The 15,389-nt window shown below is 34.9% G+C and overlaps 1 protein-coding gene across 1 annotated transcript; it reads left to right on the top strand.

Annotated features, from left to right (window-relative positions):
• Positions 1-53: 53 nt before the first annotated feature.
• On the top strand, positions 54-12,822 carry LOC144966595 (ubiquitin-conjugating enzyme E2 R1-like). The gene is made up of 5 exons (XM_078903291.1): positions 54-569; positions 3,878-3,964; positions 7,340-7,437; positions 9,287-9,421; positions 11,456-12,822. Exons 1-5 carry the CDS (start codon positions 393-395, stop codon positions 11,658-11,660), a joined length of 702 nt encoding a protein of 233 aa, XP_078759417.1. The 5' UTR covers positions 54-392; the 3' UTR covers positions 11,661-12,822.
• Positions 12,823-15,389: the final 2,567 nt, after the last annotated feature.

The raw sequence follows: 15,389 nt of genomic DNA, 5'->3' as shown, positions 1-15,389 counted from the left end.
ACCACCGTTTGTTTTCTGCCGTCTGCATCTTTTTCTCGAGATGATGGCGTAAAATATTTTTCTTAGATTTTTTTTTAAATCGTGTATCAGCACCATTAACCTGTACATAACTAAGAGTCATTGATTTATTAAAGGATTGAAGCTGTTGAATGCGACATTTCTTATCCATTAAGATTATCAAAGATTTTGATGCTGGTTACGACTTTTATTTCTTACCCCACAACATTATGACGTCACTGTTTATTATCGCCATATTTAGATTTTTTTATGCGCATACAAAGACCAAAAACTTGCTTTGTCGTGAGTGAACAACAGAATAATTAAGGTATTGCTTACGGAGATAAGAAAATAACGGCATATACTTGAGGTTGGTATCCATTTCGCCTTTTGCCATGGCTCAGAGCCCTTCTGGTAGTGCTGTCAAAGCCCTTCAGCTGGAACTGAAAAAGATTCAAGCGGAGCCTGTCGAGGGTTTTCGAGTTCATCTTCGGGATGATGAAAATATCTTCGAGTGGGAAGTTGCCATATTTGGACCCCCTCACACATTGTACGAAGGAGGATACTTTAAGGTAATATTTGTTGAGGAGTGGGACTAAAGGACTTACTGAATTGGGTGATCGTTTGATATTTATTCTTGGCACGATTTATCATCGTTTTGGCTTCACTGTCCTTTTTTTGCTGCCTTTGCCTTTGCCTTTACTTTCCTTCCACTTCCTTTTTACTTTACATCTTTTGTTTAATCCTAAGTATATACCTGCCTACTGCATGATTATGATTTTAATGTTATTTTTCTTTAGTCTAGTCTTTCTCTATTATAAGTCTATGAGTCTATGTAAGCGTTCTTTTCTACCTTGAGCCTTGATGAATCTTGAGTTTCCCTTGAGTTCGAGTCTGTCAATAAGCCAATAAGACCAGTTCACCACAAGTAGGTACTTTGGTAAAAGTCCATTTGGCCCTCCAGCAGGGAGCCGATAAATGGCCTAGTGGTTGTGACCCGATCTTTTACTTCTGTGTGATGGGTCTCAGAAAAAAATTCCATACCAAACCCAAAAGACAGACGACGATCACCACATAGCAGCTGAATGCTGAAGGACTTTCCTTCTCAAAACACAGAGTATGAGTAGGAGACTATGACTGGGATTCATAGGTTAAATATATAAAAATTGACTTTGTTTCAGTGGTTCAGTTTATTTTCCATTAAAAGTAAGGGGCGTCAATTCTAATTAGTCCAATAAGTAGTTGATATGATCAGCCTCTTCATGGGAAAAAGTAAAAAGAAAACGGAGTGTCTACGTACACGGTAACTTTAGGCAGTTTAGTGAGCAGCAGCAGTGGGAGTCACATTGTGACCCAACTCGTCCATAAGAAAGTTATGACTGGAAATTGCCATTCGCTTTTACTAAAAGTTTAGGGGGTTCAATTAAAGATGCATAACTACGTTATAAAGAGTAAAGAGGAATATTGCAGATATTTTGGTATCATTTTCGTTTAACCGGGAACCTAGCCTCAGGATCTACGTACACGGTAACCTTGAATCTCGCCTTTAAAGGGTTAAATTGTATTGTTTGATTTTTAAAAATAACACACACACATACACATACAGGGCGAGGTTTATCCATTGCTTGTATTGTAGCGGCAAACCAGTTACCAGAGCTACCGTGTACGTAGATCCTGAGGCTAGGCACCCGGTTACCTTGTACATAGACACTGCCAAAAGAAAAAGAAATTTAATGTTCTCTTGTTGATAGAACAGATTAAAATTCAAATTTAGATATATTGTATGTACATCCGTTAAACAGTCTTTGGCCATATGCAGTGATGCCAAAACTCCGGTCTGGAGCAAAAAATTTCGGGTTACGGGCAAGTTCTGTCAAATACCAGTGAGGTCAATTTATTTCAAGGATACCCACCCCCCTTTCCATCATCACTGTCACTACTACTACAAACACCAATCCCACATCACTATCACTACCACTACACCACCACATCATCATCATTTCTACCACTATGACTGCAACCACCACCACCAACACATCATTACCACTACTACTACTACAACCACTTCATCACCACCACTACTACTACTACAACAACCGCCAATACCACATCATTATCACTACCGCTACTACTACACCACCACCATCATATCATCATCACTATCATCATCACTACCACTACAACCACCACCACATATAATCATCACTACCACCACTACTACTACTACAACATCCAATACTACCACATCATTTGAACTAACACAACTACAACTACCACCACCACCACATCATTATCACTACAACTACAGCTAAAACCACCAGCACATCATCACTGCCACTACAACTACAACCACATTGTAATCACTATCACTACTACTACTACTGCAACCACACCATCATATCACTACTACAACTACTACAACTACTACTACTACTACTACTACTACTACTACTACTACTACTACTATTACTACTGCTACTACTATTACTACTACTAACTACTACTACTACTACTACTACTACTACTACACTACTACTACATACTACTACTACTACTACTACATTACACAACCACCACCTATCACACCCTAGCACTACACTACATCCAACCACTCACTCATCATCATACCACACACTACTACACCACCACACACATCATCATCACATACCACTACTACTACACTACAACACCTCATCACCACCACATCACACCACTACTACACTACTACTACTACACACCACCACCACCACATCATCATCACACACTCTACTACAACCATACACCGCACATCTTCATCACACACAACTACTACAACAACCATAAAGACACATCATTCATCAACACACTACACAACCACCACCACTCATCATCATACTACACTACAACACACCACCACTATCATATATCAACTACAACCACTACACTACACACATATACTACACTATCATCATCACTATCACAACTACTACAGCCACAAACACCACATCATCCTCACTACCACCCGCACTACAATCACTACCATTAGGTTTACTTCATTTGAAATAAGGAAAATTTGGGATTGTATTTGGCATTGTGTTTATCATAATATAATTCTAATCAGTTATCTATTTAGAACTATAAAATATGTAAACACAATGCCAAGTACCACCCCAATTCCCTTTTGTTGTGTGTAGAAATTCCTCTTTCGGCATTGAAATTCCTACGATTGATGTCTGAAATTCCTTTGAGCCAAATTTAAAGTTGGCACCTCTGCATATGGCCCATAGAATGGGTTTATCATATGTTTTTTTTGTTTTTGTTTTGTTTTTTAAAGGTTTAAAATAAACCACTTTATAACTTAAACTTGTTTGTTGCAAATAACTTTCTGTCAGATCGGTTATATATTATATTAAACGCAGTGGCTATTTCTACAGTCCCATAAAGATGGTTCTCGGCTATTTTTACCGTCATTATTATCTCATCCAACCTTTGCGTTTAGGTCACCAAGCAGTAAAGGTACATCATGCTGTTGGTTTTTTGTACTGTTTGATTTAGCTTATCATAAAAGCTTTATTTCTCGTTCTCACTCTTGTCCTCTTTGTTGGGCATAACAAACAAATACAATTTAGCATATTTTGAGTTGAATCTTGCCTGGAGCAATCCTTCTCCCATTGGCTTCCATTCTAGTAGAGTCTTTCTTGCTTTTTTTCATAATAGACAAGCGACGCCGTTTAAATGTAAAAATAGCCTTGAGAATCATCTTTACGGGACTAAAAATAGCCACTTTGTATATTTAAATCTATTTTATGTATCAGAAAACCTCAAATTTTAACAGACACATTTAAAATTTATATTATCACTCCCATACTTATTTATTTATATATCCTTTTATCTATTTCAGGCTCGCATGTTATTTCCTACAGACTATCCGTATTCTCCACCCAGTGTCAGATTTATCTCTAAAATGTGGCATCCCAATGTCTATGAGGTTTGTTAATATACATGTTCATTGGTCCTTGTAATAAGGATGTTCTTTTGCGAAGTTAGTGGATAATTGTATTTGTATCTAATATCGTTTCCATTTGCTCTGTAAAAGGCTGAATACTTTTGGACAACCTTAAAAAAGACAATTAGCTGGCCAGTTAATGGGTCCAAGAGTCTACCCCCTAACGAACAACGCATACTCAGTATTAATACTTGAACTTTTTGTCATGCTGATGTCAATAAAGATAGTTTTAAGTTATATAAAATGTTGAGAGAAATGTTAACATAATGTGATGAATGTATTAATCAATTATTAATGAGTTTAGTAAAAGACGGAAATAATCTGTTTAAAAAAATGAATTTGTAACTTTACAAGTGAGCAGTTTTCAGACCTGCCTAATTGAAAGTTTTAAGAATTTGTAGTTTCCATGAGGAAAAAAATTATGGTTGCTGTATTTAGTTTTATAAATGACCACCTTGCCCTCTGCAGGAATGGAAAACAATTTGAAGTCCTAGGTATAAGAGCTCTAGCCTCAAATGTTCATTCTCAAGAATTATTGTTGAATTTAACTCTTTAAGATTCAACCCGACAAAAACCGACAACGGCATAATATTCATGGGCGGTGTAGCCAAAACTGGCCTCAGTAAGTAAAATCCTATCGTTGGAAATGACAGGCCTGTCACTGTCGCAGGATGTTTTCAGCTTTGATTTTTATAGATTTGCCGACAGAAATTAAAATATGTTGTAGAAATTGCGATTCAAATCCTATTTTATTTGTGGGTGAAAATCACTGACATTGCACTTTGTTTGGTAAAAATCGGGAAAAAATTACGACTTTGGTGATGAAAAATGACTTTGATAACAATTTTTGTAAACTTGAAAAAATATTATGAATAATTTATAACTCCCTTATTTGTGGGGCGATTTTGTCATTCGTGGTATCAATTTTATTGTAATAAAGAGATAGGAACTTCAGAGTTATTTTTTCTGATGCGAAATTATTACTTTGTAATTTTAGCACTAAGAAAAGTAGTTGGTAAATAAATTTGGTACACCTCTTTGATCTACCGCCACCGTACATTCGTATAGAATTGTGAATCAAGCGTCTCAAAGTCTTCAAACAATCACAGGCTATCTATCCAGCTGGCCGAAACAAAGACGCTTCTCACCGTCCATGTATTACGCTATTGTTACGCAAGTAATATAACACCTTTTTGAGTAGGCCTAAAAGCTAAAATTTAAAAGTAAAAAATATAATTCTCAGGAATTTGAAAGTCACATTGTTGATATCAGCTTGAAAAAAGAAGAACATTGGTCCTTATTTACTTATTTCAGAAAAATTGGTTGAAAACCAACTGTTTTACGAATAAATTTGATTTTAATAATTGCATTTTGTTTATTTTAGCTTTTTTATTAACTTTTTTATTTATCGGCCGATTTTCTTGATTTTTATATCATTCTTTATATCTCAACGAGACGAGATCAGTGATATACTTTGTTTGTTTCAAATATAACTAGAACATAATTTGGCTTTTTTACCTATCAACCATGCATGGATAATATATTCAGCAACGTGGTGATTGTGACGCAACTATGTCATGGGCGTCTTCCAGTGTTTCAATGATGATTCAATTCATTGTTGACGGCTGTTGACACGTGAGCTGTCAGAACGACCAATCGTTGAAGGGTCAAGATGCTCAATAGTCAATCATTCTTCGATCAAAAAACTTAAGAACTCGCGAGAACAAAAGTTTGAAATGTGGTGATGGACGGACCTATGAAATCGTTTCTGGGCGGGGTTTGGCCATGGGTGACCATAGAAAATGAAAAGGCGACTGCAGACATCAAAGGGTAGGCTTATATTTTATATCATCAAAGGATGTCTACATGATTGACATGGCCATATAGGGAACTCATTATCTACTCCCCCAAATAGAATCTGAACACGAGATGGTTAAAATGCCTCTGTCACTTTGTAGAAGGAGCCCCATATTTGTTAGTTCAATGAATTTTTTGTAGTGGTATAAGGCAGTCTTGGGTTTTTGGCAGTTTGATAAATAAGAAAAACATGATAAAGTTAGCAAGTAGTCAAGATCGTGTATGTCAGTATCTTCATTATCCATATCCTATATATAATTTGTAACGCATAGCTCATTTTATTTTAGGCTTTGGTATGCATGTATAAGATTGAGATGTTAGAGCAATGGCATCTCTTTCTATTCAATTGTTTTACTCAAACTGATGGATACAAAGTCACAAGATATCTACCACAATCAATGGCATTTTTTCCTCATGCCATGGTTTTGGTGTCAAGATTTCAATTTATGAGTCATTTATATGTTTTGCCATTATCAGACTCTTAGGATTATTTTGTTTTCAGATGTTAAACAATAAATAAAATTGTGGCAACATATATTTCAAGAAGCATTGTTGTGAAAGACATGTAATCAAAAAGAAAGAAAGAATAAACAAAAGTCTTAGATCAGTCTGAATCACAATTCTGTCAATCACAAAAGTTTTGTTCATTGACTTTGGTGCTTGTCTAATGAGAATTTACATGAGCTTAACATTAGAGTGCAATTTAAACATCTCCTGGTCTCACAAAGACTTGCCACATATATATATATTTACATCGGTATCAGTGAACATATGATGTGATGCTCGAAAGTGTCAAGCTCTATTTTGTTGTTTATTGTACCTAAGTATAGCTTATTTTATGCCTGAAATTTTTAATACACCAAATTTATAAAATTCTGATCTCATGATGCCAAGATGTGAACTTTTGAAGTTGAATTAAGTAGAGGGTAAAAACCAAGTTTTGAGAAATCGACGCACTTGTTTCTCACACAGTCGAATTAACACCTTGAATACAGGCATTTTGAGTTTGATGAAAGTAATATAATTTGTCATGAGCTTAGAATGTACATCAAATAATGTCCATACAATTTTATGAAATTATCCAATCATTTATTTTAAATAATGTCACCTGCAAAATTCAGATCTTCCAATATTTCCGAAAATTTCGTCTGATTCTTGTCTTGTTCCTAACAAACTAATTTAAAGCAGATTAAGTGCTATAATGTTATTAATACAGAAAGATAGTCACAAGGTAACTTCTCCTTATTCATTAACCTAAGAAGGTAGTGGAACAAAGAAACTAAGAACACCTGGTGTCTATCAAAATGCACACACACGCACACATTCATTGATACTTATGCATATGGGCATCAACATGTGACCACCTCACGCTCAGAAATTACCTTATAACAGAGACATCCTCATATCGTTTAAACATAAAAACAAAAAAAGATATCCTTTTTTTTTTCTTTTTTTTTTTTTTGACTCTCTAAAAATATTATTTTCATTTTTATTTGCTAGAGTGGAGAGGTGTGCATTTCCATTCTGCATCCGCCAGTAGATGATCCTCAAAGTGGAGAACTTGCTTCAGAAAGATGGAACCCCACACAAACTGTTAGGTAACTCCATTTCCCCAACTTATGATAATGTTCTCATTTATCTTTCGTTTTATCGTATTAATTATTTATTTATTTTTATTCTGAATCGAAAAAGATCGCCTTTAAGTAAGTCTGTCCCCCAACTTACAGTTTGTCTTTTTCCCCCCTATATTTTGAGCGAAAGAGGACTGCCTGAATAGCTTGCTTTGGAGGAGAACTGGAGAGCAATGGCCATTATATTGATACCTTTACAATCAAAAGGCATTAAGTCAACTACCACAAGAAAAGCGATCAAGATTTAATGTAATATTGTGTGTTATATTAATGTTCAGGTTTATAACGGGATAATGGACAAAACCGTTTTATCTAGTTGGAGCATAGACTATAAGTGGTGCTTCGTCATTTAAGTTTTTCTTGGACTCTCCTCTCATGTTGTTTCCAAGAGTAACAACCCTTTTTGCTCCATTGGTATATGTTTCTCTGCTGCTCTTGTCAACATTGGCTGCTTAAAACAGAGAGGAATTTCTGTGTTTTAGATTTGATTTCACAACAGCATCATCTACCACCATTGCAGCCTCATCATCATCACTGACGTTACCACTGCATGAGTATTTTAAGACAAAAATTGTTATTTTCATATTTCATTTTCTTCGTATATGGAATTGCAGATATGAACATTTGAAATACAGATTTCCAAACTATCATCATCATCATTGCCTTTTTCACCCTGGGTCTGGGTATAGGCCACAGACAAACAGTTTCCATCCCTCTCTATCCTGAGCTAACTTTTTAATCTCATTCCATGTCTTACCACTTCTCTGTATATCAGCTTCTTTAATTCTTCTCCATGTTCCTCGTGGCCTTCCCCTTGATCTTCTGCCCTGAGGGTTCCAGTCCAATACTTTCTTTGTTATAGTGCTAATGTCCAATCCACCTCCATCGTCTTCTTCCTATTTCCTCTCCCACTGGTTTCTGCTGTGTTCTTTTCCATACTTCATTTTTTATTCTATCCATCCATTTTATTCTGAGTAGCTTACACATGCACCTGTTTACGAAAATCTGTACCCTCCTTATACATGCCTGTGATGCGTTCCAAGTTTCACATTCATACAGTAGCACAGATTTCACGTTTGAGTTGAAAAGTCTTAGCTTTAGTCGAAGGGAGATATCTTTAGTTCTCCAAACTCTGTTCAAAGATGTGAATGCAGCCTGTGCCTTTCCTCTTCATGCTTTCACCTCTGATTCCGTGCCTCCATCCTTGTCAATTATACTCCCGAGATAGCAGAAAGTGTCTATATCTTTGAGTTCCTGATCTTTTACTTTGATCTGCTCCCTTTGACTCGTACCTATCCTCAAGACCTATGACCTTGCAGGGTGAATTCTTAGGCCAATTGATTCCGAGAGGCTGTTTATAATTGTGGTTTTTGCTTGCATCTGGTCCTGGGTGTGTGACAAAAGAGCCAGATCATCCAACTGTATCCCATTTCTTCGCCCTTTGGAGGTTTCCTTCATTAGCCAATCAATGGCAAGGATGAACAGGAATGGCGAGAGCAAGCATCCCTACTTGACACCAAACTGATATACCTCCTTAAAAATAAACAGTGATTTAAATTGACAGAAGTTTTTTGAAGTTATTGAAATTGAAAAAGGCAATGCCTGTAAAATTATTTTCATCCTCAGTTCATCACTCAAAATGTGAAAGGATCATTGTATACAATGTCACATATTTCGTGCATAATTTGAAGTCCATCCCATGTAGTAATGGCTTGACAAAAAATCTTTTAAAAAATTATTATTATTATATTTTTATTTGTTAATTGGAAATTCTAAGTTAATGTTAATATATTACTTTTGTTTCTTTCTTCCTCAGAACAATTTTATTGAGTATTATATCTTTACTGAATGAACCCAACACATACTCCCCTGCCAATGTAGATGCTTCAGTAATGTTCAGAAAATGGAAGGAATCTAAGGGGAAGGAAAAAGATTATGAAAATATCATAAGGTGAGAAACGTTTGAAAGAAGAAAAATATTGAGGATAGCTTTGATCATTTTCAATTGTTTTGCTTTCATTACAAAGAGTGTGTAATTTATCATATAATTCTAGATTTATTGTTTGTTTGGTTTTTTTTAATGTTTTAAAAGTTTTTTTTGTTGTTTTTTTTTTGTTCTTTAAATTGATTTTTGAGTTGCCAATATATGAAATCCAAGTGTGCACACAACCAGAACACTTTTTAAAAAACTTATAGCACGCCCAGAATTAAATGTGCAGCATTTTAAATCTTTTTCAATTCTTTCTTTGGACATGAATTTAATATTTTATGTGGTTTTTTAAATCCAGCTTGTGTTATTTGCTTTTTACAGTATATGAATATTAATAAGGTAAGCCAGAAATTGCAAACCATAAAACAGTCCAGTGATTCAGGTTTGGAGTTATCCATTTGAATATTTCTATTAATCAATCGTTCACCATAGTCTACCTTCTAATAGAAGAGTGGGGGGGGGGGGTGCACTTTGGCCAAACTTCAATGGAGGAGTGGGTGGTGGTGCAGTTTGACCAATCCGTAAAAGTGGGGGGCGCATTTTGGGCATTTTCTAATTTTGGCGAGGCGACGTGTGATCTATAAAATCTTGTGTTTTCCTTATATTCGGCATTTTGTGCTCGGGAAATTTCAACATACTTTTTCTTTTTAATAGGGAGGGTTTGCATAAGGCATTTCATAGTGTTGTTAGTCTCCATCTACCTACCCTGATACACACTTACTGGATCTTAATTTCTACTCGCCTGATGAGATTGTAAAGCTTATATTTTTCTACTTCTATATCTGTCCCTAAAATTAATTCTCACCATTCTTGGTGGGGATCCTGACCTCCCATAGCGGGCAGGGAGGTACATACTGTGTCTTCTATCCCCTTATATCTGTTATCCAACATGCTTTCTGTCTTGGTCACAGAATGAGATTACTTGGTTTTGTCCTGGCACTGGCCGGAATCCTAGCTGGGAGGGAAACAGTCAAATGCAAAGTTATTGTTTTGGGAGATGATATTTTTTTCCTTGTAAATCATCTCTGTTATGTATTATTATTTTATTTTGAATGTATAATGTAAGCATTTGAGTGTGTTCCTCTTTGTTGGATTTTGTGCTTGTGTCTGGATGAGACTTGTAGGTGATTTCAAACTAAGTACATTGGTGGTATGCTATTGGAATCTACATCTGATCCCTATTTGTTCTCAATTCCCCTTTGTCTTACTTTTTCTTGGGTGCTTTAATTGTAATTCTAGAACTTTTTACTATCCCATTTTCATCCTTTTTACTGGCGCTGATATAACCTAAATGTGTTGCAAGCGCCGTAAAACCCTTAAAAACAATAAAAAATTCTCACCATTGCTCCATTGGGAGAGCACTCACTTCACAAGCAATAGGACCAGTATCAATCTCTCTATATTTATTTCTGGCCCCCCTGTCTACCCGGCAGTGAAAGGGTAGCTGGGTTTGTTCTGTGGAGAGTATTTTACGATAGAATTGCTATCCAAAAAATAAAGGAAAGCAAACAATTGTTGAATTTTGTTAACCAGGATAAACTCTGGCTGCAAGGAGTAATTTTTTTTTATCTCTCTCTTTTAAAAAAAAAATAGTATTAGTATTAGGAGAGAAATAATTGAGGAGAGTCCTAAGGGTGAGATGGTAATTGCAATGTGGTCACTGTGGACGTGTTTATGGTCAGTGTGGCTCAGCGGTAGTCTTTGCTTCATGCCCAAAAGGTACCGAGTTCGAATACCTGCTGCGCTGTGTGGCCTTGAGCAAGTCACATGCCCCAGCTCAATTTGCGGTGCTGCACTGCGGCTGACACCTGGGTCATTCCAGTCTTTCTTTGGAATAGACCCTAGAGATACATTTCCCGTATGGGATGAATAAAGGGAATTTTATTTATTTATCATGATAATAATTCATCATTTCTCTTTAGAACTTATATTGATATCAGGATTGTCGTGCAGACAGTGTTTTAAGTATGCTATATCATGTTTTACATCCTCTAGGAAACAAGTACAGGTCACAAAAGAAGATGCAGAGCGAGATAATGTGACAGTTCCCACCACCCTGCAAGAATACTGCGTTACCTCTCTTCCTGACCATGAGAATCAAGTGGATGCTGATTTCTATGAGGATGATTATGTGGATGACCTTGATGAGGAGGTTTACCATTCTGAGGATGAGGAGGATTCTGGCAATGAGGAATCTTGATGTAAATTTTCAATCTTTAATTTCATCCTTTTCTCTTCTTTCTTTCTTTCTCATTGATGGAAGAGTTAACAGGCATCGAGGTTAAGATTTTTTCGATTTTTTTTAATTTTTAAAATTTGGTCATTGATACTAGTGGTGTGTAGTGAAGCTGTATAGACTGGGTACTTTATTATGCATCAGGCTAAGTCTATTGCCAGTGGTCAGAATCTGCTCTAATCCCAGATGCCAGCTCACTTTGGTAGCTAAGTCATGTGAATTTCATGACACTTCAGTACCATAGTATCATCCAGCCCGCCTGAGACTGGGTCGCAATTTCAGTCTGTATATTATAAGAATCTGCATTGTTGGCTGTTTGTGAATTTCATTCATTTATTTTAGCGTTAACCTAGGAAAGATAGAAAGAAGAGATAAAAATACAAATTTAAACTTCATGCCATTCCTCCTCCTTTCTTAAAATCCTCATCTTCACCTCATGAATGGTATACAAATTGAATGTTGAGAACATCAGGGAGATCAGCCTTTCTTTGAATATCTTTATTTGATTTATTATTAAAGTTATGATAAAAGTGTTGCATTTATTTTAATTATTTGATCTTAATCAACATTTTTATATCTCCCATTTAATTTATATACCAAGTTTATTTCAGATCATATTTAAACATTTTCTTTTTGTATGAATTGTAAAAATTAGCATTTGAATTGAAAAGAATTTTCAGTGCATTGTTATGTGATTTATTTTGCTTCTTAATTCATTTCTGGCTGTCCTGTGTTTATTGTGTTAGTCATTTGGTCATGTGATTTGTTTGTACTTGGATGTGATTGCAAATATTCACGACTCTCTCAGATAAGAAAAAATATCAACTCAACGACCATTGAATAGTTGTGACTTGTAAGAATGTTGCAAAATGACATTAAATAAATGTACTTGTATTATACCCTTACATGACGGATAAGTATTGTGTGGACAGAGAAATGTGAACTTGTGAGAGACTTATAAAAGCGTGGTGATTGAAATCCAGTGTGTTGGCCGTTGTTTAATGCAATTGAATCAATAATAAGAGACATGTTGCTTAGCGTCAGTATTTCATTTTGCTTCAGTCTTGATTTTTGCATATTTGGGTGCATATAATATATATATATATGTATATATATATATATATATATATATATATATATATATATATATATATATATATATATATATATGTATATATATATATATATATTATACTTGATTATATTTTTAAAGGGTCAAAGTAAAAGGTTTGTCTTCAAATTTTATTTTGTGGGTTATTTTTTTCTCTGCATTCTATCACACTTATAACAATATCTTTTCATTGTGAAATCACAGTAACAAATTAACTACGCATTTGGAAATCACAGGAAAATTATTTTTGGCATGGGTGTTGGTATTCCAAGTGAAATATTTTATTTGTTGTTGAGTCATTTGAGATGAACATGCTACCCTCTTGTCCATTCAACTCACAAACTCTGGGTGGGGATCCTGACTTCCCATAGTGGGCAGGGAGGTACATACTGTGTCTTCTATCCCCTTATATCTATTTTCCAACATGCTTTCTGTCTTTGTCTTGGAATGGGATTACTTGGCCCTGTTCGGAGTCCTGGCTGGGAGGGAAACAGTCGAATGCATAGTTATTGTTTTGGGAGATGATATTTTTTTCCTTGTAAATCATCTCTCTGTTTTGTATTATTATATTTATTTTTAATGTATAATGTAAGCATTTGAGTGTATTCCTCTTTGTTGGATTTTGTGCTTGTGTCCGGATGAGACTTATAGGTGATCTCAATTTGAGTACATTGGTGGTATGCTCTTGGATTCTACATCTGATCCCTATTTGTTCCTAGTTCCCCTTTTGTTTTACTTTTTCTTGGGTGCTTTAATTGTAATTCCAGAACTTTTTACTATCCCATTTTCATCCTTTTTACTGGCGCTGATATTACCTAAATGTTTTGCAACCGCCGTAAAACCCTTAAAAACAAAAACAAAAACAACTCACAAACTGAAGAACATTCACAACTTATTTTTCTGCTTTTTGTTATTTTTGATGACATAATACTTTTTCGTGAACAAAGGTTTTTTCGAACTTTGCACCTGTCTTACAAAGTTTGAACTATTACTTGTCTTACAAAGTTTGAACTATTATCGGATTGTATGTATTAATTTTGACGAATACATTAACCTATTAGAGTACTTTAACCTATTGATGTTTGTTGACATCTTTATTTATTTATTTATTTATATATATATTTTTTTGTCATTTGTGAGAATCTGCAAAGCATGATATTGATCAATGATTTGGTCGTCAATTTTTTCATCAGTGCTGCCATTTTCACCCGGAAAAGACATATCTTGGCTCTTTTTTTATTAGTTTGGGTGTATGGAATTTTAAAGGTGAATATTAGAAAATTTTTGAGGTTTTCAACCTAGGGACGTATCTTGGCTCCGATCAGCATTGGGACCTCTTCTTTTATGTTTAAAGAAACAAATTAGATGGAATGTGTGATTGTTTTTGAGAGAGTGCATGCATATTTTTGTGTTTCAGTGCAATTTTTTTTGAGGTCATTTAAGTTTTAGGGTCTGTATTGAGTATAATCCATAGATATTTCAGGGTGGTGTCATCATTGTGTATAGTTTTTGAAATATAGATACATGTACTATTAGAGAGCTTATTTCGTGTCCAATGGGCTGACCCTAGTCAATATAGTTTTAGGTTTTGTGTTTCTCTTCCTGACAGATATTTCAACTATTCTAAAGATTTTACTATCACAGATTGGTTGAACACATAACTAAAAAAGAACCAAACATTTTTTACCCACAATTAATTCTGGACAATCAGTTTTAAATAAGCTGATTGTTTTGGTTTTTTTTTCCTTGTTTTTTAAATTTTATTTAAAATTCTCCTTTTTTTTTTTTCTATTTTTCTCTTTAAAGACAATTTGTTATATTCATATCTAGTAGACATCCATGTATTCAGATCTGCCTATTTCACTTTTACTGACAATGGGTTGCTTATGATTTTCAGAGAAGTTTGTTCTGATGAAGAATTGAACTGTTTTATGCAGACTTCAAATTTTCACTACTTCCATATTTAAAAAAAAATCTTTCTTACTAATGAATTGAATCTTTTGATCTCCTATGGTCTTCTATACCCTTAAATTTCCTTTTCCATACTGCGGTATGTCTTTGTCGTAGAATGAAATTACCCTGCTTAATCCTGGCCCTTGTAGAGTCCTTGGCTGAGGACGAAACAAAGTCAAATATATTGTATTAGTTTTGGGAGATATTTTTCCCCCTGTCAATCATCTCTCTTTATGTATTGTTGTAGTTTTTGTTTTGAATATGTTTTTAAAACATTTGAGTCTTTTCCTCTTAATTGGATACTTTGCTTGTGTCTGGGTGAGACTTTAAGGTGATCTCAAACTAAGTACACTGATGATATGCTCTTGGAATCTACTATTTGAACCAGTCCTCTTTGCCTTACTTTTTCTTGGGTATTTGTAAACCATGAATTTTTTTTACCATTACTTTTTCTTTCTTTATACTGGCGCGGATATGATCTAAATGTGTCACAAGCACAGTAAAACCCTTTAAAACAAACTTTCCGGCTTAATCACTGGAACATATTGTTAATCTTTATAAAAATGTTGTAGGCAGGTCTGATTTATTTACTTGATGTCTGCTGTTGTGAGACTGGTAGGTGCTAACCA

The sequence above is a fragment of the Berghia stephanieae genome, chromosome 2 (genome assembly GCF_034508935.2).
Source record: "Berghia stephanieae isolate SIO BIC M18660-M18661 chromosome 2, UCSD_Bste_1.3, whole genome shotgun sequence".
NCBI lineage: Eukaryota > Metazoa > Mollusca > Gastropoda > Nudibranchia > Aeolidiidae > Berghia > Berghia stephanieae.
This window is presented reverse-complemented; position numbering and strand designations above follow the sequence as displayed.